This window comes from Peromyscus maniculatus, chromosome 18 (genome assembly GCF_049852395.1).
Source record: "Peromyscus maniculatus bairdii isolate BWxNUB_F1_BW_parent chromosome 18, HU_Pman_BW_mat_3.1, whole genome shotgun sequence".
Classification (NCBI taxonomy): Eukaryota; Metazoa; Chordata; class Mammalia; order Rodentia; family Cricetidae; genus Peromyscus; species Peromyscus maniculatus.
The window spans coordinates 19,170,730-19,196,340 of NC_134869.1; the positions used below are offsets into that span (position 1 = coordinate 19,170,730).

The 25,611-nt window shown below is 44.2% G+C and overlaps 1 protein-coding gene across 6 annotated transcripts in view; it reads left to right on the plus strand.

Moving 5' to 3' along the window:
- LOC107402647 (uncharacterized protein C3orf20-like) overlaps positions 1–25,611 on the plus strand; it is a 94,581-nt gene that overhangs the window by 39,909 nt on the left and 29,061 nt on the right. For all 6 annotated transcript variants that reach the window (XR_006065213.1, XM_076554635.1, XM_042263274.2 and 3 more), the window contains 5 exons: positions 9,195–9,315; positions 11,241–11,369; positions 11,984–12,085; positions 17,250–17,409; positions 20,461–20,686. Coding sequence is in view for 5 of the 6 variants with exons in the window: in XM_076554635.1 (XP_076410750.1) it covers positions 9,195–9,315; positions 11,241–11,369; positions 11,984–12,085; positions 17,250–17,409; positions 20,461–20,686 (738 nt within the window). In the remaining variant the exon portion in view is untranslated. The remainder of the gene's footprint in view (positions 1–9,194; positions 9,316–11,240; positions 11,370–11,983; positions 12,086–17,249; positions 17,410–20,460; positions 20,687–25,611) is intronic.

Consider the following 25,611-nt stretch of genomic DNA (forward strand, 5'->3'; position numbering starts at 1 on the left):
TTCTAACCATTTATGCCCCAAACACAAGGGCACCCAAGTTAAAAACGAACATTACTATAGCTTAAATCACACATTGACCCTCATACGGTAATAGTGGGTCACTTCAATACCCAACTCTCACCAATAGACAGGTCATTCAGACAAAAAACTAAACGGAGAAATGCCGGGCCTAAATGATGCCATAAACCAAATTGACCTAAAATATTTACAGAACATGTCACCCAAACACAAAAGAGTATACCTTCTTCTCTACAGCTCATAGAATTTTCTCTTTTCTTGATTTTCATTCATAAAATGACATTCTCCTTAGGCGTCTGGGAAGGTAGTTGAATTCTTGAAAGAAAAAATTGCCTCTATGTACAGTATATTTGTATGCATTGATTAAAAATCTTCCCAGGGCACCTACTAACGTGGGCATGTGCAGGCACTAAGTATTTCTCTTACATTTTAGTGCAGGGAGATGAGGAAACAACTAAATATATGCTGTATCCGGGAGACAAAAGTGTTATAGAGAAAAAGAGGTCAGGATAAGGGGCACCACAGGGGATGTGGGGTGGGAGTCTCTGCTGTGTTGTGCGATGTCTCTGGTAAGAGGCCTTATGAACAGAAACACCTGGAAGCCCCGGGCTGGCCTTTCTGCTGGAGGGAGTATTCTAGGCAGTAGGAAGCCAGAACAGAGGACCTCAGTTAAGAGGACAGTCCCCAAGCCAAGCAGAGCTATGATCTGTAGACACGTGTCCCCGCAAATGTCTCTGGACTCTCTGGTCCCTCACACTCCCTGGCCCTGCTCCCCACTGAAATCCCTCTGGAGTTGAGAAATTGCTGATGACGTGGCTTTGCTGTTTCATAGCTCAGAGCTTTGAACATAGTTTTATTTGTTGATCGCTTGGGTCATGAGAGATTTATAGAGCAGCAATGCAAACGTCTGACATTGACGGTAAAATGGGGTGTGCCAGTCTGTCTCAAAAGCTAAGGCTTTGCCCTTTCCAATCTCACAATGCTTTTCTGGAGCCGTAAGTAATGCGTAAGAATCAAAGTGAGGTGGGAATAAATCGTGGGCAAGGACTAAAGACGGAGATGAGAGCACATTGCAGGCTTCCCTCACTGTGCTGTGTAGCACAGGCATTCAGGAGGGCAAGAACGTGGACAGTGGTACTCCTTGGAGCATGTATGTGTGAAAGCAGAAATGGAATGCATCACTTTATATTGTAGGTTAAAATGAAGGACACAGAGTCCATACTCAGTGTTCATAGTCAGATAACCTGTGTTTCTTGGGGATTGAATCAAGGACCTGGAGCATACTAGGCAAACACTCTCTCCCTGAGCTATGTCCCCAAAGCTCTCTATTTTTATTGTTGTTATTTTTATTATTATTGATGTATATATGCCATGATACGTGTGTGGAGGTCAGAGAATAACTGTGGAGTTTGTTCTCTGCCTCCACCTTTTCATGGGTTCTGGGGTCAAATTCCGGGTGCCAGGCATACAAGGCAAACACCTTTGCCCTGTAAATGGAGGCAGAGCTTTTCTGTCCTGACCACTTGGTCCCAAATAAACACACAAGGCTTATATTAATTACAAAATGCTCAGCCGATAGCTCAGGCTTATTACTAACTAGTTCTTACATTTATATTAACCCATGTCTATTCATCTATGTATTGCCATGTGGCCGTGGCTTTACAGGTCCTCTGGCATTTGCTTCTTGGGTGGCTCATTCACATTCCCCCCATTCCACCCTTCTTCTTCACCTCCTTAGCTTGGTTTTTCTGCCTAACCTTATCCTGCCTTGCTATTGGTCAGTCAGCTTCTTTATTAAACCAACCAGAGCATAATTTATGCACTGTACAGGAATATTCCACAGCATTGCCCCTGAACCTGTCTCCTGACCCCACTCTTTTTCATTTCTGTTTTTGAGGTAGGTTCTCACTCTGGCTTTGAGCTCATTCTTAAACAGGCCTTGAGTTTGTGAGTCCCCTGTCTCAGCCTCCTGAGTAGGTAGGATTACAGGCCTCTACCACCAGACCTGTCTTAGTGTATTTATAACCAAAAAAACCTAAGTATTACTTTTTAAATCCATTGTTCCAATCCAATAATATGATTCTGAGACTTAATAAGACATATAATGATGGAAGCTTTTGGTGTGTTCTAAGGGAGATAGAATAAGACAGAGCTCTAGCTCATGGAGGTGATGATCTAGGGCCCAGCCTGTGAGGCAGTTTCATAGGTATAAAGTGCTCTCCAAGCTCATCAAATTGTATATAGTAATTATGCACCTTTAAAAAAATGTCAATCATACCTCAATAAAGCAGTTAAAAAAAAAAAAAGCTGGGCTTGATGAGGCATGCCTGTAATCCTCCCGGAGACTAAGGCAAGAGGATCACCAAGTTCAAAGCCAGGTTGAGCTACAGAGGGAGATGCTGCCTCAAAATAAGAGTGAGCGATAGATGGTACATAGACTAGATAGACAGACGGATGGACGGATAGATAGATAGATAGATAGATAGATAGATAGATAGATAGATAGACTAGATAGACAGACGGATGGATGGATGGACGGACGGACAGACAGACAGACAGACAGACAGACAGACAGACAGACAGACAGACAGACAGACAGACAGATAGATAGATAGATAGATAGATAGATAGATAGATAGATAGATAGACAAGCTGGATTTGGAGCTGAGTAGGTAGGTGGATAATTAACACTCAGAAGAGCCTGCAAAGTATGGATTCTGATTGTCAGAGGGTATGTGGAACTGGAGATTTGAGGATCCCCAAGCATAGTGGAAACACCAAGGCTGAGAATGTGCACACCTGACAATGTGCAGGCTGGTACAGGACTGAGAGAAACTCTCACCAGAAGCATGAGAACTGGTGTTTAGAATTTCTTTTACAGTTCTAGGAAATGAGCCAAGGCGTCAAGGTGTCTGCCAAGCTGGAGATGGTCCAGTGCATTAAATGGGCCAAGCAGGAGACCCATGCCTTTCTGGTTCCTGGGAGTGCTCCTCAGTTCTTCCTGCAGAGGAAGTCTGGGAAGCAGTGAGCAGTCCCCTCTCACGGGGCAGATGCCAGCAGCCCAGGGGGAGAGGATGGTATATTACTTCCTTATGAGTGCTGTGACAGATTACCATAAATGTAGTGACATCACAGATAACCCTATAGTTGTAGATGTGAGAGGTCCCAAACGGGTCTCGATAGGGTAAAGTCAAGGCACAAAGTCACATGTCTGTAGCACACTGTAGGGAAAATCTGTCCTCCTGCTTTTCCCAGCCTCTGTGAGCAGCCTGTGTCCCCAGGCTCCTGGTCCCTTCCTTTACTGTCAAAGCCAGCAGGGTAAGGTCTTCAAATTCCAATCTCCACTTGTCTCATCCTGTCTCCTTTTCTGATTCTGACTCTTCTACATCATTTATTTAAGTATTTTGTGATAACATTGACCCACCTACAGAATCTTCCCACTTGAGGTATTTAGCTAGAACAACATGCAAAGTCCCCTTTCCATGTAAAGGCATATTTATGAGGTGTTTTTTGTTTTGTTTTTGTTTTTGTTTTTTGAGACAGGGTTTCTCTGTGTAGATTTAGTGCCTGTCCTGGATCTTACTCTGTAGACCAGGCTGGCCTCAAACTCACAGAGATCCACCTGGCTCTGCCTCTCAAGGGCTGGGATTAAAGGCGTGCGCCGCCGCCGCTGCCGCCGCCGCCGCCGCCGCCGCCGCCGCCGCCGCCGCCGCCACCACCACCACCACCCAGCCTATTTATGAGTTCTTGAAAAGGACATATTCGGGGCCCACTGTGTCTTCTGAACAGGCCAAGGTAGACTCTTTAGACAACTCTGTCACAGAGCTTGTCTTTTGACTGTCAGACTTTGGCTCCTAAAAATAACTACTGAGTGATGTTTGCTCAGGTTGGCTCATACAATGCCTGGCCTTGAACCTATGAATATGACCCAGACTTGATCCTCCTGATTTTATACCATGTCTCCCAGCTTCACCCAACCCCAATTCCTCCCCAGGCTCAGAAAGGAAACAGGGCAAGGAATGGCATTAAATGTCATCGAGGGTCAGGATAAGGTCAAGTGCAGGCTGGGGATTTTGGGGAGGGGGTGTCAGAATTTGGAATAAACCAGAAGCAGGCGGCAGGAGCTACGGGTCTCAACGGTACTGGCTGTGGATGCTGACCATATTCATTTCCTAGGCTATCTTGAAAGTCACCATAAGCTGGTGTCTAAGACAGGAGCAATGTGTTCTCTCCCAGACCCAGGGGCTGGAAGACAGATGAAAACATTGGGCTCCGGGAGAGATTCTGTCCCACACCTGTTTCCTTTCTGTCTGTTGGGCGCCCACAGATTTCTCAGCTGGGCCTTTTCTTCCTTCTGCTGTTCCCCGCTTCTCTGTTCCTGTTTCTCTCTTTCTCTGTGCCCGGCTCCTCTTCATCCACGGACATTAGGATCAGCTTCAGCACCCACAGTAAACCCAGGATGATCTCCTCATGAGGTTCTTAACTGATTACATTCGCAAGGGACCCATTTTTCAAATAAGGTCACATCCTGAGGCTCGGGGGGCTTGAGTTGGAGGAAGCTAGTATCCGACTCACTAGAACTGCTGTGTCTCTGCGGAGTGTTATTTGTCCACAAACTTGTACCTGCTGATTTTCCATACACTCGAGTTCAGTTAATGACACAGTTAGATGTTTCCACCTTAGATGGAAAACTAGTAACAAAGTGCTGCATAGATACATAAATAGACAGACAGACAGACAGAGCAACACAACAAGTTTAGATGCGGATTTAGGAGAATATTTCCTGGCTCTTAGAGTTTTAGGAAGAAGCCAACATCACGATCGACTCATAAGGCCACCTCCTGGTGAAGCAAGGTACCCTGGGGATTGCTTTGAAATCCACCTTTGCTGGAGTTCACATTTCATATTAGCTCCAATCACACATCTTTCCATCCCCTATATATTTTTTAATTCTCCTAGCTTCCAGATGATGGTAGTTTCATCTCTTAAAAAAAAAAGTTTGGAAGGCTGGAGAGATGGCTCAGAGGTTAAGAGCACCGGCTGCTCTTCCAAAGGTCCTGAGTTCAATTCCCAGCAACCATGTGGTGACTCACAACCATCTATGATGAGATCTGGTGCCCTCTTCTGGTGTGCAGGTGTATATGATAAATAAATCTTTAAAAAAAAGAGTTGGGAAGGACCGATTAGGAAGCATGATGCGAATTGAGAATCAAGCCATGGGCGCAAGAGCCTTCTTTCCTTCCTCAGCAAGGTTATAAATGTGCATTCCTGCTTCGCCTGCATTCAGCACTTCCTGCGTGCTGACTGCACTTCTGGTGAAGCCCCTTCACACAGCTTCCCTTCCAGGTTGTTTCCGTGAGCCAAGTCAGCGCCAGCTCGCCAGCGAAGACAAGACAGGCCAGTAAAAACCCTAAAGACATAGAAGACTAACGCTTGATTCTGAAGACACAAATGCCTAGAAGGAGACGGATTAACAGGCTCACAAAGTGGCTGCATGCGTCACACTAAACACTCGCCCTCGGTGTGGAAGGGCCCGTCCCAGCTTTGATGTTGAGAAGAACTGAAGAGCACAGGACCTGGAATCATTTCAAAGGCCGAGGAAGCTCTTTCAAAAGGTCGTTCCGTCTCTCAACAACGCTAGTTTAAAAGTTGGGAAGGAAAGATTAGGAAGCATGATGTAATTTTCTGGCATTTTAATTGAACATCTCGTTCCAGGACACTGTAGAAAGAACAGAGAAGTAATAATTGCTTCTCCAAGAATAAATGTATTTTACTGGGTTTTTTTGAGAGTTGTTGGTAGTGGTGTTTTTTTTTTTTTTGTTTTTGTTTTTGTTTTTTTGAGGAAGGGTCTCATTATGTAACAGGGGCTGATCTCAAACTCCTTGTATAGGGCCAGGTTGTCTTCAAACTTTGTGAACCTCCAGCTTCAACTTTTTAAAAAAAAGAAGATTATTTACTTACTATGTATACAGAAGAGGGTGCCAGATCTCATTACAGATAGTTGTGAGCCACCATGTAGGTGCTGGGAATTGAACTCAGGTCCTCTGGAAGAGCAGTCATTGCTCTTAACCTCTGAGCCATCTCTCCAGCCCCCAGCTTCAACTTCTTTTTTTTTTTTTTTTTTGGTTTTTCGAGACAGGGTTTCTCTGTGTAGCTTTGCGCCTTTCCTGGAACTCACTTGGTAGCCCAGGCTGGCCTCGAACTCACAGAGATCCGCCTGCCTCTGCCTCCCAAGTGCTGGGATTAAAGGCGTGCGCCACCACCGCCCGGCACAGCTTCAACTTCTTAAGTGTTAAAATTACTAGTTTGTGCCACCGGGCCAGAATTTCCAAGTATTGCTCGCTCTCTCTCTCTCTCTCTCTCTCTCTCTCTCTCTCTCTCTCTCTCTCTCTCTCTCTGTGTGTGTGTGTGTGTGTGTGTTGGGGGGGTTAAGTAGAAAGAGCATTCTAGATTTTATTTAATTTTCCCAGGGACCCTATGATTTAAGCATAATTCTCATCAAAGAGAACCAAGGCTTATGCAAGATGAATAACTTTTCCAAGTCCACATAGTTACAGAAGAGCATCGAAAGTTCTTAGCCTTTAATCCAGGGCTCTCCCCCGCCCTTCCCAACCCTTAATAGAGGTCGAGAGAAGGAAGGGTGAGAGCTGAGTCCACACTAGATGAGTCTCCGTGAGTCATGGTGATGATGACATGGGATTAGGAGCCTGGCCTTGGGAGCTAGGTGACTTAGGTATCTGGCTGTCTGCCGGGGCTTGGAGGCAACCTGGCTGTGCATCTTGTAGGCCAGTTCAAGCTGCTTCATGTGATGGCTGGGTTGCCAAGCAGCAAGAATGAAGGAGAGCCCCACCAAGTGCTTTCAAGCTGCTGATCAAATAGGACAAATCATGTGGTCACATCTATCTTCCGAGCATGGAGAAAGAGACGCGTGTTCTCTTGAGACAGTGTACGATTTTGCCTTTATTTTTTTCTCAATCAGCTACGAAAGAAATGTCTCTCTCCTTTGGGTCTTTCCACCTTTGGTTCTATTTTGATCAATCATTTCCCATTACCTTGAGATGTGCAAACACATAACAGATGGATGAGCATTAGTTTGCCACCCAAGGGTATTGATGAAAACTTGTAAGGCTTGGTTATTTTCTCCTGCCTGATTCTGGCCTGGATATTTTTATATTCTCCTAGCTTTGTATGCTATCCTGAACCAACCTGGACTGGCCACCTTCTATTATTTTAGATATCAGATCTGTCACCTGCAACTATTCCCAAAGTTCAGACGCTGAAGTCTATTTACATTACCACATTCATGTACTTTCTGTCCCAGAATGGAATACCTGAGACTATCTCTCTAGCTCCCGCCTATGAATTCTTTACTGTTCCTTCATGATGGTGTTGTTTTTTACTCTCTGGGCTCTTTTGAGGGGCCCGCCACCCAGCTCCCAAATAAATCACACACGGAGGCGGCTTATTCTTAATTATAAATGTCCAGCCTTAGCTTGGCTTGTTTCTCACCAGCTTTCCTTATCTTAAATTATCCCGTCTACATTTTGCCTCTGGGCTTTTCCTATTCTTTTACTTCTGTAAATCTTCCTCTTACTCCTGTGTGGTAATGGCTGGCTGTGAAGCTGGGTGGCTGGCTCCTGGAGTCCTCCTTCTCTGGCTTCTTCCTTTTCTCACTCCTCCATCTCTTTTCTTCTCTCTCCCCCCAGTTTTCTCCTATATATTCTTTCTGCCTGCCAGCCCCACCTATCCTTTCTCCTGCTTTGCTATTGGCCGTTCAGTTCTTTATTAGACCATCAGGTGTTTTAGACAGGCACAGTATCACAGCTTCACAGAGTTAAACAAATGCAACATAAACAAAAGTGACACACCTTAAAATAATACTCCCCAACACCTTCATATTGCAAATGCTTGCTCTAGAGGTTGCTGTAGCTCTCAGCATTTACTGTTGACTACTTCTCAGTGAGGAAGTATGATGGGGGTGTTGGCAGTATATTGGTATTCGTATATATGTATTATTATTATTGTTTGTTAAATTTTTATTTACTATTTTGTGTGTGGATGAGGGGGGACACACATGTGCTGTGGCACACATGTGGAGGTCAGAGGACAACTTTGTGGAGGTGGGTTTTCTCCTTCCACCTTTATGTGGGTTCTGGGAATCTAACTCACTTAGTCAGGCTTACACAACAAACACATTTGTCTGCTGAGCCTTGTCAGCAGCCCTTAGGTCAACGGTCATGACCCCTTTGGGGGTCGAATGACCTTTTCCCAGGGGTCACACATCAGATATCCTGCATATCAGATATTTACATTACGATTCACAACAGTAGCAAAATTACAGTTATGAAGTAGCAACGAAAATAATTTTATGGTTGGCGGTCACCACAGCATGAGGAGCTGCATTAAAGGGTCGCAGCCCTAGGAAGGCTGAGAAGCACTGCTCTAGAGAGCTCTTGAATCAATGCCCATGTCTCTCTCTCTCTCTCTCACCTATATCCTAGTCCAAGCTATCATCATCTCTCCTGAATCATTGAACAAGTCTGACCTTCCAAGTCAGCCAGTGTAGACCTGCCTCGCACCCGCCCATCATCACGTACGCGATTTGTTGTTAGAAAGCTTTGATGTCTCATTGTTCTTGAAGACAGAGTTAGGATAGCTTAGGATTCCAGCACATCTGGCCCAAGGCTGCTCATCCCTCCAGAATCCACGCTAGTCACACTAGTTTTCTGTTTTTGTTTTTCTCACCCTTGAATGCGTCATGCTTCTGTGATTCTTTGGGGTCAGATGCCCATGTCTGATTCAATCAGCCATAATCAAAGAATCGTGGTCACATGATATGATAGAGGCCAATAGAACTCATATTTGATTCAATCAGCCATAGTCAAAGAATCATGGTCACATGATATGATAGAGGCCAGCAGAGCTCATATTTGTTCCCTTGTGGGAGGGATGGATGGAAAAGGGTGTGCATCCTAAATGGGTCATCTGAATCATCTGACTACTCTTGGCTCCCAAGAAGCACTGGGGCAGAAGCAGAGTGACCGTCCCCCAGCAAAAGGGTTCTTTTGCTCTTTAAGGCTACATCTTGGTGGTTTCCATCACCTTAGCCAAATCAATAAATCTGTGAAGATTTATTTGCTTGTTCTAAATTAGCCCCCTCTCTCTGTCTGTCATAGGAAAGTCATAGCCATGATGTTTAATCAGGATGGAGGCATGCTGATCAGCAAGAAAGGAAACATCATACGAGAGTGGATGTGGCCTTCCAAGGGAAAGATTGAAGATCCAATTGAAATCGGGGTATTATTTTAGAATTTGTTATTCTTTTTCAAATGTGCGTGTGTTTGTGTATGTTCGTAGGTGTAAGAGGGCACATGTGTGAGTAGGTGTATGTGAATATAGAGTCCATGAGGAACACCATCCACCTCCTTTGAGATGAGATCTCTCATTGGCCTGCAACTTAACAATTAGGATAAATTGGCTGGCTGGTGATCCTCAGGGGCCCTGTCTCTGCCTCCCAATGCTGGGAATCCGAGCCTGTGCCAGCATGCCTGGTATTGTTGTGTGAGCTCTGTTATAAACTGAAAAGGGGCCACGCTTGACTCCAGGCCAGAAGACTGTTGCCACACAAGGACATGAGACTGAGTTACTATTTTACAACTAAAAAGGGAGAAAAGCTGAGAAATTAAACTTTGTATGCACGCATTCTGCTATTTGAAAGTTAACAAATGATCTAAACTTTGTAAGCACTCGCCAAGGGCTTCTGCGACTGTGGTGCCAGCTTCCTAGGGTCACATAAAGTTACCCTTTGTGTGTGTTTGTAAACTAAACAGGCCGCGGTAAGATGGGGCCACTGTGTCTGGTTGTTTAGGCAGAAGACTGCACAGGTAACTGTCAGGGTACATTTGTAGAGAACTGTGATGTCCAGGTAGCCACAATGCCACTTTTGATTCTTGAACCTCAAAATAGTTGGCAAGTCCACACATCAGATTTCCAAGACTTCACAGAAATCGAGAACACAAGGAAGGTATCCTAGTAATTTTATGGGCCAACCAGTGAAATGCCTCAGCAGCTAGAGATGCCTGTTGCCAAGGCTGATGACCAGAGTTGACAACTCAGGACCTACTTGGTAGAAGGTGGAAAAGAGCCAATCCTGAAGGCCATTCTCTGACCACCACATATGGAGATGTTTATTATAAACTATGTTCTCAAAGTAACCCCTCTTGAATTCTACTCTTTTTTAACATGTCTACTAGCAATTAAAAAAAACATTCACTCCCCTGGTTCACACCTGTGGCTTGCCTCGCATTTCCTATAAACAGCACCATTGTGAGCATCTGCATGGGAAGTGATGTTTCTGTCTTTCCACACGACTTACAAAATCGCACGGCCCCCGTATTCCCTCTTCAGGTGGTACATCTTAAAGAAGTGATGTCTGTGTCTGGAGGGATAGGGAGGCAAAGAGAACATCAGGAAACTACCAGGCAAGATCCTGTGTGCGAATTTCTTGACATTCTGACATCAGGATCTCCTCATCTTTTGCCTACAAAAACAGTCAGAGAGATTATTTATTTTGGATTACCTCAGCTGGTGCCTTCAGAGAGCAGATGAGGGCAACTTGTACCTCAAGCAAGAGTTCTTACAGACTTCATTAGGATGCTGTATCCATTGTGTGTGTGTGTGTGTGTGTGTGTGTGTGTGTGTGTGTGTGTGTGTGTGCTGGCCAGCACACTCTACTGACCTTCATTCTTAACCCTACAGTCATTGTGTAATCGCTACTTTCCCATTCTTATCCTTTATTAAAAACCCCCTCCCACTTTAACGGCAACATTAAGGCTTCTAAAATGTACCAATACTTGGCAGTCGTTAATGGCATTTCTTGGCGCTAAAGGGCATCTACCAAGCGTATCATGCAGCAGGGAGAGGCTGCTATGTCTTGAGGCAGAATGAGACCTCAGAAGGACCCAGTTGACATAGGATTTTCTCAATCTAAAATGGACCCCATCTTCTTTTAAGATACGACTGCATGCCTTGCAAAATAATTTCTGCCCATTCACCCTCTTTCTGTGAGTAAGTGAGCAACACAAAACCCCCAAACCTGACTCTTAAGTTTCTGACATGTAGGTGGAAGCTGCCTGTGAATGCCTGTTCCTCCTTTCAACTTGCTCTTGACTTGTAAAAGGAGATTCTATGCCCCCAAACGATCCCCTTCCTGCTGCTTCCAGGTAAATCAATATATCACTGTGACTATTTCGGGGCGCTTCGCCATCACCTTGATGTACAAACGGCATCCGCAAAGCCTGAAGCTGTCACTGGCGCCTGTGAAACACAAGCCTTCATGTTTACCTAATAAGGTGGGCCAGAGGTTTCTTAGTCATCTTAGACAACGGGTTCTCAACCTGTGGGTCGCATATTAGACATTTGCATTATAATCCATAACAGTAGCAAAATGACAGTTATGAAGTGGCAATAAGAATAATTTTATGACTGGGGGTCACCACAGCATGAGGAACTGTATTAAAGGGTCCCAGCATTAGGAAGGCTGAGAAACACTGTCTTAGACACTTAGCCAGATTTAGCGGGGTGTGCCTGTAAGTTCAATACTCAGGAGGTTGAGGCAGGAAGATTATGGGTTCCAGGACAGCCTGGTCTGCACAGTGAGACCAACCTCAGATGCATTAAGGGGACTTTGCCTGAAAAGGGAAATATGTTTCTTTCTGTTTTCATGCAGCTAAGTCTTGAGCTTGGCTGGATTTTGATCGAACTTCAGAAACTTGAAAAATCTGGAATGTATTCATGTGAATGGTACAGTTATTAAAAAAAGCATATGAATGTGTATATAAGTTACTTTTTACTTTGTGGGTTTGGATGAATTTCTTTATAACCGTGAATGCCTTTATGTCAAGCTATCTTGCGTCCCTGGATTTCATTAGCTATGACTTCTGAATAAAGCTTTACCCTCTCCCAGATGTTCCCTGATATCCACCCCTCTACCCGAGACGCTAAGGAAATGTTGGCGACCTACAAAATGAAGTGCAGGCTGCTGAAGTTCATGGCCCAGAACAAAGACGTGAGTGCCAAGTATTCACTATTCCCATCTGGTGGGCTGGGGGGGAGTGGTCTTTTATTTTTTCACACTATTCTAGTTACTTTCGGTTCCAAGACAGACCTGGGTTGTTTGAGAAAGCCAGTGAGCCCTTGGTAGTCTCTGTCTCAGATGGGGAACAATCAGTTCCTGCTTTGTGATTGGTCCAGGGTTCCTGCTTTCTAATTGGTCCAGTGTTCATGCTTTCTGATTGGTCCAGGGTTCATGCTTTCTGATTGGTCCAGTGTCCATGCTTTGTGATTGGTCCAGGGTTCATGCTTTGTGATTGGTCCAGTATCCATGCTTTCTGATTGGTCCAGGGTTCATGCTTTCTGATTGGTCCAGTGTCCATGCTTTGTGATTGGTCCAGGGTTCATGCTTTGTGATTGGTCCAGTATCCATGCTTTCTGATTGGTCCAGGGTTCATGCTTTCTGATTGGTCCAGGGTTCATGCTTTCTGATTGGTCCAGTGTTCATGCTTTCTGGTTGGCCCAGTATCCATGCTTTCTGATTGGTCCAGTGTCCATGCTTTCTGGTTGGCCCAGGCATCTGTAGCTCCTCTCACCTACATAGCTCCTCTCACCTACAGCTGGGTCGTGTTCAACTCAAGTTGCCAAAGAAGCTTGGGTGGGTAAGCTTTGTACTTCTGGTTAATATAAATCATGACAAAGAGTGATGTTCATTTTATTTATGAATGGACTGAAGCTAGGAGTGGTGTTTATTTTATTATGAGTGAACTGAAGCATGCTAATAGTTGCTTCTTTCTCATAGGTAGGGCCTTAGAGTCTAAGGCCCTTTCATGCTCGTAGAATTTTAAACTGTGTGGGAAGTGAAGTCATGATAATGCAGCATATTCATATCCGTGAAAAAGGAAGCATATCTAATATTTCATATTGAATATATTATAAGATTTATAAATGTTTTGCTTACATGTACACACACACACACACACACACACACACACACACACACACACACATTGTGCTTGGTGCCCGTGGAGGCAAGAAGAAGGTATTGAATCCCTCAGAACTTGAGTTTCAATAGATAGTTGTGAGCCTCAGTGTAGATGTGACTTCTGGGAACCAAACATGGGTCCCCTGCAAGAGTAGCAAGTGTTTGAACTGCTGAGCCATCTCTCCAGCATCAAATGAATATGTTAATTTTAAAAATAAGAACCTTTGTGAGTATTAGTAATATTAATACAGAATCCTGTACTACTGTCCATCAGTTGGTGACTAGATAAAGACACTATCACTTCCTGGTAAGAAGGGCTTCTGAGGCACTGAAACAAATGACGTCATCCAGGCATGGTGGCTTCCTCCTGTAATCCCAGCACTTCAGAGGCTAAAGCTGGAGTATGGCAAGTTTGAGGATAGGTTGGGTTGTACAGAGATAGCCACAAGATGAATATCCAAAACGTCCAGCTAAGCTAGAAAAGTCAGACATGAAAGAGTATACAAGGTGTGATTCCGATTGTGTGGGACTCTAGAAAAGACCTCTGGCCAGAGTGGGGAATGTTCACAAAGAGGAAGCGGAAATTTTGGCAGGGTCGATAGAAATATCTTTCATCTTGATTAGAGAGTGTACCTTCACGGGGCCCAAATCCATCAAATGGGCACCTTAAAGGATCTTGTGTATTGAATTTAAATTACAACAAAAAGTTGCCATGCCTAAAAAGAATTCTAGTAAGAGCACAGACTCAGTGACGTGTCGGGCAAAGAGAGGAGGTGCACACACTAGCCGCACACGTCAGCAGCACCAGAGCGAAGGACGGCATTTTGCTCCATGTAGGACGACACCAAGGAGAGACTTGCTCTTTGCGTGGTGCAGGCGAAGGAACGGCAGATTTTCCTCTTGGGTTTTTTTTTTTTTTTCTTTCGTTCATTCTTTCATATTCTTGCAGTTCTGGCAACCCAGAGCCTGGCACGTGCTAGGCAGGTGATGCATGACTGAATTAGATTCCCAGGCATCACGCTTTTTCAACCACACTTATCCTGTTCAATGTGTTAACTGTATGAATCGCAGAGACAGTTCTTACATAGTCTGTGTGCCTGTGGACAGACGTGTGTTTGGGAATCTTTGGTGTTCATGTGTTACTTCTCTGGGCTTTTTACTTGTGCCTACTAATCCTTTGAAAAAGAAGAAAACCACACTCTCTCTTTTTGCCTCTGCCTTTTCCAAAGTTTATTTCCCACACATGGTGCTCAGGCCTATCACATGTTGTCAACTCCATTCAGTGTCTTTGCTAACAAGTTAAGTTTTTAGCAAGTCTGAGAGAATTTTCCATCTACCTATGCTGTGGAGGGTTTGGAGAGAGGAAAGGGAAGGGAGAAATTAATTATAATCTCAAAAAAAGTTTAAAAAGGCTTCTAAAAGAAGGGGAGAGAGGGAAGAGTGAATAGATGAATGGGTGGATGGATGGAGGAGGGAAGAGTGAATAGATGAATGGGTGGATAGATGGAGGGAGGGGATAGTGAATAGATGAATGGGTGGATAGATGGAGGGAGGAGATAGTGAATAGATGAATGGGTGGATGGATAGAGGGAGGGAATAGTGAATAGATGAATGGGTGGATGGATAGAGGGAGGGAGGGAAAGAAGAGTGAATAGATGAATGGGTGGATGGAGGGAGGGAAAGAAGAGTGAATAGATGAATGGGTGGATGGATGGAGGGAAGAGTGAATAGATGAATGGGTGGGTGGATGGAGGGAGGGAAGAATGAATAGATGAATGGGTGGGTGGAGGGAGGGAGGGAAGAGTGAATAGACGAATGGGTGGATGGATGGAGGGAGGGAAGAATGAATAGATGAATGGGAGGATGGAGGGAGGGAGGGAAAGAAGAGTGAATAGATGAATGGGTGGATGGATGGAGGGAGGGAAGAGTGAATAGATGAATGGATGGAAAGAAGAGTGAATAGATGAATGGGTGGAGGGAGTGAGTGAGGGAGACTTCTGAAGAAATTCACTGATGTTATATTAACCAACTCAGTAAAGAGAAGTGAGGAGATGAAGGAAAAGATTTGAAAAGGTATGAGGTTTTTTTTTTTTTCAGATCCAAGAGATTTTTGTGTCTAGAAAAACAGTATTTGATTTGGGTTTAAAATTAATTTTTTAGAGCTACCCATTAAAAACCCAGTTTTTGCCAGGGGTTGTGGTGCATGGCTTTAATTCTGGCATGTGAGAGGTTGGAACAGAAGTGTTATGAGAGAGCAGCCTCTAGCTGAGAGACTCAATCTCAAAATAATTTTTAAAAATTTGTTTAAAAATTTCAGGGTGCCAGGCAGTGGTGGAACATGCCTTTAATCCCAGCACTTGGGAGGCAGGGGCAGGTGGATCTCTGTGAGTTTGAGGCCAGCCTGGTCTACAGAGGACAGCCAAAGCTACACAGAGAAACTGTGTTTCAAAAAAAGGCCATTTAAAATATATTTATTCCACTAATAATCTTGATTAAGATAACCATTGTTTCTGTCTTCTCATTGATTGACTCAAATTGAGCTGATTATACTTGATAATTAGACTCCTATACAATTTAATGAACAAAATTTTACATATTTTGAAGTATATTTATAGTTTTAAAGTTTATTTTTATTTAAGTACTTCAATGCATATTTATAACCCTAGCAAGCAAAATATTCTCAGGTTCTTAACATTTACATAGCACATAAATTAAATTAAGGCATTCTCAAGTTCTCTTACATATTTCAATTATGTTTGAACTTAAGTCACTTTATCTAAAACTTTTAAAATTAATTATCACAAGTCTATATCAATGTGTTCAACATAAATGGAAAACTCAAGGTGGGATATCTAAGGTTTTCTTTTTTGGTTTTTCTAGACAAGATTTCTTTGTGTAGCCTTGGCTGTCCTAGAACTCTCTGTAGACCAGACTGGCCTTGAACTCACAGAGATCAGGCTGCCTCTGCCTCCCAAGTGCTGGGATTAAAGATGTGCACCACAATGCCCAGCTTTAGGTTTTCTTAACTGATCAAACGTTCAGATTTCCTGGGTTGAGAGACAATCCTGCTGTTGCTCTTGCAGAGAGCCAGAGTGTGGTTCCTAGTAATCACATGGTAGCTCTCAACCATTCATAGCTCCACATCCAGGGGATCTGACGCCCTCTCTGACCTCTGCAGGCTGTTTATGGTAGACAAACATATACACAGAAAGACACTCTTCCAAATAAGGTAACAAGATAAATCTAAAAAATGAAAACATAGAAAATCTTCAGATTTCCAATATAACAAATATAAAAGATGGTCTTGTGACAGATAATACATCCATACACTTTAAAGCTTCAGTATCATGAGATAAATATACTTCATCTTTATTTACCCATTTTTGAGGTTGAGATTAGATGGTAAGACTCCTGTTTTTAGATGATTATATCAAGGTCACTGATGTTGCTTTAAGTCCTTTTTGGAATCATTATAACAAGGAAGTTCAAGTCTGTGCCTTTCAGATGGAGTTGAGTTTTCAAACTGAAGTGTCAGCTTTATTGCCTGATTTCTATGGAGTAAATTCTTCAGAATGCTCCCTGCCTACTTCATCAGCCTCTGTGGCTCACTGACTCGTCTGTCCCTTCACATTCCCCTGCTTTGTGACCATCTTCATCTGGCTTTGCATAGTGCACAAAAAATGGAGAAACAATATAGAATTATGTGTACCTTTACATATAAATGTATAATTACATATAGTTAATGAATATTTATAACTTTCGCTGCTGCTAAGTAAAAGCACTTAAACATTAGACTTCCTACTTATAACTCATGGTCTAACCTGGTCTCTGCTGTACTGTGATTGTCAGCCTGTTGAGGTTTTCCACTGACTGTGAACTCCTAGAGGATAGAGAAATGGCCTTTTCTCTCTTAATTTATTATGATTCCATAACCTTTGTAAGTATGTATTTCAGTGGCGTTAAGTATAGTCACAAAGAATATGGCTATTATGCATGACTTTAGTCTATGTTTTCTGCACATTGTCAGGCTATAAACAGCACTTAATAAACACTTGTTGGGTAGTCTGATGAATGGGTGAATGGGTACATGATGATGAAGGACTGATGTTTGCTAGCCACACAGCAAGCAGTCTCCCTCATATGTGTGTGTGTATACCAAGGATATTGACGTGTATATTCATCTTCTCATTTAAAGGCTTCAAATTTGGCCGACCCGGTGGACACGGACCCTGATGATCCAGGACCGGACATAAGCCTTCTGCATGACCTTGTGGCATCCATCAAACTAAGCAAAATGCAGAAGAAGGTCAAGCACATCCTCCTTCACTGGCTGAATTACTACAGATCCACATTGGGTGAGCCCAATTGCTCCACATCACCAACCTCACAGTTCCGATTTCTAGAAAACCCGATATTTAAACACCTGCCCCCACCGAGGCTCCAAGGTTGCAGGTCTATAACTGTGAAGCCCTGTTATACAGCTTCTTATCATGGACCCTGGTGGAGGGCTGCAGCAGGAACACACAACATGACCTTTGATTTTGTTTACTTTTTCGGAGAAGGCAACCTACATGGCCACTGCTGTGTTTTCATAAGGAAAGGAACTTTCCAATTTATTTTTATTTTATTTTTTTGTGTATCTTTGGTTGTGAGCCTAGCCTTTACTAGCCGAGCCATTTCTACAGCCCTCATATTTATTGTTTGGATGAGAAACTCCTCTCACACCATCAAGCCTAATCCTTAGTCTCCTCATTTGATCGCTTGTGTTGAGAGGGGTCTCATGTTCAAATCTTCTATTGAATGCGCATCAACTCACGGCTGGTGTTGATTACAGAGCCTATCACAATCTTAGTTCTTGGCTGGTGATGACGAAACATAGTTTCTTCTCATTATTCATGGAAGTTGGGTTCTGTCATCTCCACAAAGACTAGGTTAGTGTGTTGGTTACTTTTCTTCTCTCTGTGACCAAATACCTAACAAATAACAAGTCATAGGAAGGATTTACCTTGGCCCGTGGTTTGAGGCATTAGAGTCCATCATGAGGGGGAAGGCGTGGAAGAGCTCAGCAAAGCAAGACATCATGGCTGGGGCTCCTGACATCTCGATGGATAAGGACGTAGAAAGCGGGGATGTTAGCACTTAGCTGGTTTCCTCTGTTTTTCCTTTTTATGGAATCACCTACATTCAGGGTAGGTCTTTCCTCCTCATCTAAACCTCACTGGAAATGTCTTCAAAGACATCCATGTGATTTCTTAGTCTTTGGCTAAGATCAGATGTAAAGAATGCCCAGAGGTGTGCTTTCTGGGTAATTCCAAATCCAGTCAAGTTAACAATGAAGATTAATCACCCCGTGACAGTCCATCCATCTAGCCCAGGTCCTCAAAGGCTCACGGTAATTTCACAATGCAAAATGCACTTAGTTCCTCTTTAAGAACCCTAAAGTTTTAACAGTTTCAACATTGTCCCAAAGGCCAAAGTCTCTGCTGAGATCCAAGATGATCTCTTAATAGAGTCCTTATAAAATTAAAAAACAAAACAAAACACATTGCACACACCCCCAAACAGTGACATTTGGTAAGCACTTCCATTTCAAAAGGAAAGAAAGGGAACATAGCCTAGACTAAAGCATTATAAAAACCCACCAGGGCAAACACCAAATCCTGCAGCTCCACCTACAGCATCTGGGCTCTGCCAGACTTGAGTGGTTCCATCCCTTCAATTCTGCTGCCTGAGCACACATAACCTCTCAGTGTGGATCCTCTCAGTGCCTGTAGCTTTTCTTGGTAGACATCTGATGGTCCAGGCACCTCCTGCTGTAGGTTGTGTTTGGTTCTTTTTGGGGGAGCCACCCAACTCCCAAATAAATCACACATGGAGGCTTATTCTTACTTATAAATGCCCGGCCTTAGTTTGGCTTAATTTCTTGCCTGCTTTCCTTAACTTAAATTATTCCATCTGTAGAATATTATTTTAAGGTGTGTAGCCTGATAAAGGTACAGTTCTCAAGAATCCAATGGACCTTTTAATTCCAAACTCCTCCTTTCTCTAGCTGGGTAAATTTGGAATTATTGTGACATCATGGAAATAAGAATACAGTTATCCCTTGGTATCCATAGTGGGCTGGTTCCAGGACACCTATGGATATCAGAATCTGAGGTTGTTAAAGTCCCACTTATAAAATGCTGTTCTAGTTTCAGAAAACCTACAAACACCTTGCTGCATATTTTAAATTATCGATATACTTCGAATGCCTAATGCATCGTGAATGTTGTTATACCACATTGTTTGAGGGATGATGATGGAGGTGGAGGAGATGCCTGTATATATTCAGCGCAGATGTCATTTAAAAATTATAGTTGTGGTCATGATTGGTGGAATCGTGATTGAATCATTTTGTGTTTGGCTTTCCTTTGCTCTGCCGAGTACCTGAGAAAAGTCATTTAAAGCAAGAGAGATAAGTTTATATTTTTGGCTCTGTTTTAGAAGTTTCCATCCATACGTGGGTGACCCTGCTGCTATGGGCCTAAGGTGATGAGGCAGAATGGCTCAGCCATGGGGTGGCAGAGGGAAGATGCTCAATCTAAGGCAGACAAGAGCTAGAGGAGGGGAGAAGGATGAGTGAATGGACTAAAGATAAGATATACCCTTGAAAGGTACTCTTCCAATGACCTACTTCCTCTCCTGAGGACCTCCCTCCTAGATCCCACTACCTCTCAATAATACCATTAAATTATGAATCTGTCAATGAACTTATCTATTGAGCAGATCAGTGTCTTCATCATCCACATTGCTCCCCAAAGCCTCATCTCTGAGAACTGCACTAGGGATCGAGTCTTCAACAAATGAGCCCCTCCTCTCTTTTTGGTTTCTCAAGACAGGGTTTCTCTGGGTATGTCTGTCTGTCCTGTTTGTCCAGGTTTGCTCTGTAGACCAGGCTGGCCTTGAACTCAGAGATTCACCTGCCTCTGCCTCCATAGTGGAGGCATGTGCCACCACCACCCTGGCACAAAGGAGCCTTTTGAAGGGGACACTTCATATCTATAAAAGCTTCCCTTCAAACCCCGTGGATATCAAAGGCCACATTACGAGGGTACTATTTGAACAGGATTGTATATTTTAAATACTTGGCTCCTTCCCTGGCACAGAGTAAACACAAACTCCTCTGGATTGTATTTGTTGATGACCTAGATATCTTCCTTGTTTATGACATCTGTGCCATGGTTCCTCAGAGAAGACAAGAGGTACCCAAAGCGGGAGTGGTGGTGGTGGTGTCCATGGAGAGGAGGATTATTTATATGTGATGAAGAAATATCCCAGCTACTGCACCCAGTGTAATCTGTCCAGCTCAGCCTACGAGTGTCTTCATCCTTCATCGTTCAGCGGGGTGTGTTTGGTTTTCACTTCAGGGCTGGAGTCACTGCACGTTTGCAAGCTGCCCATGTTTGCCAAAAAGGCGGTCAGAAAGCCGAAGGTTGCATTTGCAATACCTGCCCTGAGTCGGAACGCAAAGGAAGCCGATTGGTACAAGGAGTATCTTCGGTACCGAAATACCTTCCTGGCGCTGAAGGAGTTCTTCAAGCCTTTGCCTTACCATTACATCCACAGGACCTCAGCCACCAACCAGTGCTCCCGGTAACCAGCCTCCCTTATTCTGGCCATCTGAAATCTGGCTCATGGTTGAGAGACATCAAAGCAGTGGTTCTCAGCCTTCCTAACACTGCCACACTTTAATACAGTTCCTCATGTTGGGCCGACCCCCAGCCATAAAATTATTCCGTTGATACTTCATAACTGTCATTTTGCTACTGTTGTGAAGTGTAATGTAAATATCTGATAGGCAGGATATCTGATATGCGACCCACCCCCAGAGGGGTCACAACCCACAGGTTGAGAACCCCCAGGTTAGATGACCCTCTCTTTCAGCTCTTTCATGCGGGTTCAGTAGGGTCCTCTAGGTGGCTTAACACACGTGTGCAGGCTGGGTTAGAGATCGCCACCTCCGGGCTGCTTTAACTCACAGATGTGAAAATCCCTGCTACATTGCAACTTAGAGGAAAAAGGGTTTATTCTCATGTGCAGTTTTAGGAGCTACCACTCCATCCTGGCAGAGAAGGCACAGCAGGGACCGTGGGTCAGGCTTGGGGGCGGTGTGTGTGTGTGTGTGTGTGTGTGTGTGTGTGTGTGTGTGTGTGTGTGCTTTTCCACATCTTGGTGCCTCAGGAAGCCAAGAAAGTGGGGATCAGAAGCAGGGCCAGCCTATAGTCCTCAGTGCCCTACCCCTAACAACCCGTCTCTGCCAGCCAGGCCCCACATCCCCCCAGCATGCCACCAGCCGAGGACCAAAAGCTGAACACACAACAAGACTGTGCGGGATGTTTCCTATCTGAACCATAATACATACTTATTAATGAAGAACTTTCCGGGCTGGAGAGATGGCTCAGAGGTTAAGAGCACTGACTGCTCCTCCAGAGGTCCTGAGTTCAATTCCCAGCAACCACATGGTGGTTCACAACCATCTGTAATGAGATCTGGTGCCCTCTTCTGGCCTGCAGTCATACATGCTGTATACATAATAAATAAATAAATCTTTAAAAAAAAAAACAAAAAAAAAAAAGAACTTTCCTAAAGCTGAGGTCCACTTACGCAGATCCAAACCCTCGATCTCTCTCCGCTCTGCTTTCTAAGACGGCGCCTCATTTAGCAATGGAATTTGGATGGCTCAGGCACCAAGGCTTAGTTTGTCTTCACGTGTCTGGACGAACACACGTTTAAAAACCAGCTGTGCTGCCCACACATCTTACCTGTTGTCAGCACATGCGTGGCACACATGGCTGTCTATCTCTCCTTCTGTGTCAGCCTTCTGGAGGGAACTGTGCCCTGTTTCATTCCTCAGCACAAAAAGAACCTACTTCTCAGCCCCTCTGTGTCTCTGGGCAGGGGTAGGCCACTAAGGGCGGGACTCTGAGAGGGTTATAGGCTAGTCCTGCTTCTGGTGTGTCTTTCTTTGCTTCCTGGTTCATCAAGATGAGAACAAGCCACCACCAAAGCTAAACAGGGCACTCCCCGCCAGGGAGAGAAGTCTGTGGTGTCAGCTCCGGCTGGATCTGGACAGCGTGGGAAGGGGAGACACCATCACAAAGACAAAGACAGCTTGGTCCCTAAACTGGGTGGCAACCTCTGAAGCCAGGGAACGTTCTGCCTCCTTTCACATACACCGCAGACCACCCTGTGCACACACCTGGCAAGACCCCAGCCTGAAACTGTTCCAGTAACAGTTAACAAAGACGACAGATGGAAAGAAAACTCATAAGCACAATGAGAATGTGCTTTGTGCTTTTTTGATATTAATGAATTTCTGGCTTTTATTGTTTTTTTAAGATTAAAATGTAATTGCATTATTTTCCTCCCTCTCTTTTCTCCCTCCCACCCCTCCCATGTACACGCATCTTGCTAAACATATAAATGCAGTCTGCTCGGTCCATTTAGTGTTACTTGTATATGTATAGATGACTTCAGGGCTGACCACTTGGTACTGGATAAGCAATTGGAGGACTTTCCCCCAGGACAGACTATTGCTCCCACTCTCAGCGTTTCTTAATTTCTTGTATGTGGTGATATTTTGTTATACCCTAAAAAAATTTACCTGAAGATGAGAGAACAGAACAAACCACCAGATTAAACATAGAGGCCAGGCAGTGGTGGCACATACCTTTAATCCTAGTACTCGGGAGGCAGAGATCCATCTGGATCTCTGTGAGCTCAAAGCCACCCTGGACTACATGAGATTGACTCAGTCTAGGAGAGAAACAGAGCCAGGTAGTGGTGGCACAAGCCTTTAATCTCAGCACTTGGGAGTCACACACCTTTAATCCCAGCACTTGGGAGTCACACACCTTTTATCCCAGCACTTGGGAGTCACACACCTTTAATCCCAGCACTAAGAAGGAAGGGATATGGCTGGACGGAGAAAGGTATATAAGACAAGAGGAGACAGGAATTAAAGCCTTTTGGCTGAGGAGCACTTTTCATCTGAAGGCTTTTTGGCTGGAGGCCTTTCGGCTGAGGACTCACAGACATTCAGCCAGAGGATTTGTGGAGTTGGTGAGGTGAGACATGGCAGTGGCTTGTTCCTTTGTCTCTCTGATGTTTCAGCATTTACCCCAATATCTGGCTCGTTTTTTTTTTTTAAGACCAATTAGATTTTGTGCAACACTTGTCCAGGGTTTGGGGCCTCCTGAGACTTCCCCCTTCCACGTTAGCAAATCTTATGCTGTTAATACTTCTTTGGGGCTTGTTTAAGCAGCCATATTGCTGAGGTATCCTGGGTGAAGGCTTTCCTGTCATTTCTAGACATAATCTCACAGTAGCCTTTCTAAGACTCTTGCTCTTAATGAGCTTTCTGCCTCCTCTTCAGTGATGCTCTCTGAACTTCAGGTGCAGGAGTTGTCATAGATGGACCAGCTGGGGCTGGACACCATATGATCACTTGTTTTGACTGTTTATGGTTTTTCTGTAATGGCTTCCTTTTGTTACAAGGAGAAGTTTCTCTGGTGAAAGGCTGAGTATTTGAAGCCTTGTCACCATACTTCACGAATGCTGCTACATAAAGTGGTGCCATGAGATGGCTGGCCACACCGTGAATTACTGCAGCTGTTATCAGTCACCCACAGGTCTGTGGCTAGGCGCAGTCAATGAGGGAAAGACTTGGTCAACATCCTCCAAAGGCTTCAAGTCTTCAGGAAGAGATGGTATGGAGTGTGAATAAACAGAAGAATAGCAATGACATGTTAACAGAGCAGTAGAGCTAGAATGGGAAAGATATGCTGAGGAAGGACAGTTTTTTAGAAAGGGAGGATGTGTGTGAATGCTTGCACGTATGTGTGCATGTGTGTGTATGTGCAAATGCATGTGTGCGAGGTGTGTGTGTGCAGGTGTGTGTGTGTGTGTGTGTTATTTTTCTCTTGCTGTGATACAATACTATGACCAAAAGCAACTTAAGGAAAGAGAGTCCATTTTGGCATACTATTCCAGCAGCCTAGAGCCATAATGGTGGGGAAGGTAAGGCACGCCCAGAGGAGCAGGAAGTTGGCTGATCACACTTCATCTGAACACAGGAAGCCTCTAGAACTAACAGGATGTGGGACAAGGCTATAAACCTGCAAAGCCCACCCCTAGTGGTCTATTTCCTCTAACAACTGTACCTCCTAAAAGTTCCATAACCTCCCCAAACACACTGCAGGTGGGAACCAAGTGTTTGGATGCAAAAGCCTATGGGAGGCATTTTTCATCAAATAATAACTCTGTGTGTGTGTGTGTGTGTGTGTGTGTGTGTGTGTGTGTGTGTGTGTGTGTTTGTGTAATGCTGAGGTTGGGGGACTGAACATCTAGGACCTTACATACACCCACACTGAGTGTGACCACCAATGCTGCCCCCTAACACTGAGTTGCAAAGAAGGATGGTTTGGGGAACATTTGTGTAGAGTCCTGAGTTCAGGTGGTGGTGGCAGTGACTTTTTCATCTGAGAAATGAGGACAGTGTGGAATCCTGCTGCCGTCAGGGTTAGTTACAATGCCCCGAACTCCTCTCTCCACAAGGACTGAGTTAAACACAATTCCATTCAGGATTTCAGTTACTGTTCATGACCAGCCTGTGCTCAGCTGTAAGTAAGCCCTTGCCCCACGTTAGAGCCAGGGAAGCTGGGGCTCAGCTAACAGAGCAGCACTGTGGGTATATGAGCAAAGGCCCTTGATAGGATGATGCAGTCACATCAGAGGGATGCTGAGCAGTGTGGTACTGCTGAGCTTAGGGTGTGGAAGACTGTAGAAGTTCTCCCTGTCCTGACTGCCTGCTTCCAAATAACCAGCAGCTGCTTCCCAAATAACTGACTTGGAGACTTAATATAAATTATAAATGCTGGACCGATAGCTCAGGCTTGTTACTAACTAGCTCTTACAACTTAATTCATTTCTATTATCTATGTGCTTCCCTGAGGCTTGTGGCTTTTACCTCTATCCTATTTTGTGTGTCCAACTTGTTCTGCACCTGGCTGACAACTCCTCTGGCTTTGCCCTTTCTCATCCCATCATTCTCAGTTTGGTTTTCCTGCCTAACTATCCTGTTCAGCTGTTAGCCAGTTAGATTGTTTATTAAACCAATCATAGCCACATATATTCACACAGTGTGCAGCAGGATTATTCCAAAGACAGATAGATAATAAGCAAGGGTTCAGAAAGACCTAAGCTATGATATTCAAGAACCAACAACCCCAAGTGGAAGAGGCCAAAAGGAGGCCAATTATTGCAGAGTGTAGTTTATCAGGGACTTATGGACAGAACAGTGTCTCATATGATGGCCAGGAGAATGATCTCTGCACCCCATTGCAGGAGGAAGGCAGTTACATGGTGGGTGTCTTGGTTAGGGTTTCTTTTGCTATGACAAAACACCATGACCCAAATGCAAGTTGAGGAGGAAAGGGTTTATTTGGCTTACACTTACACATTGTAGTCTATCACTAAAGGAAGGCAGGACAGGAACTCAAACAGAACCTGGAGGCAGG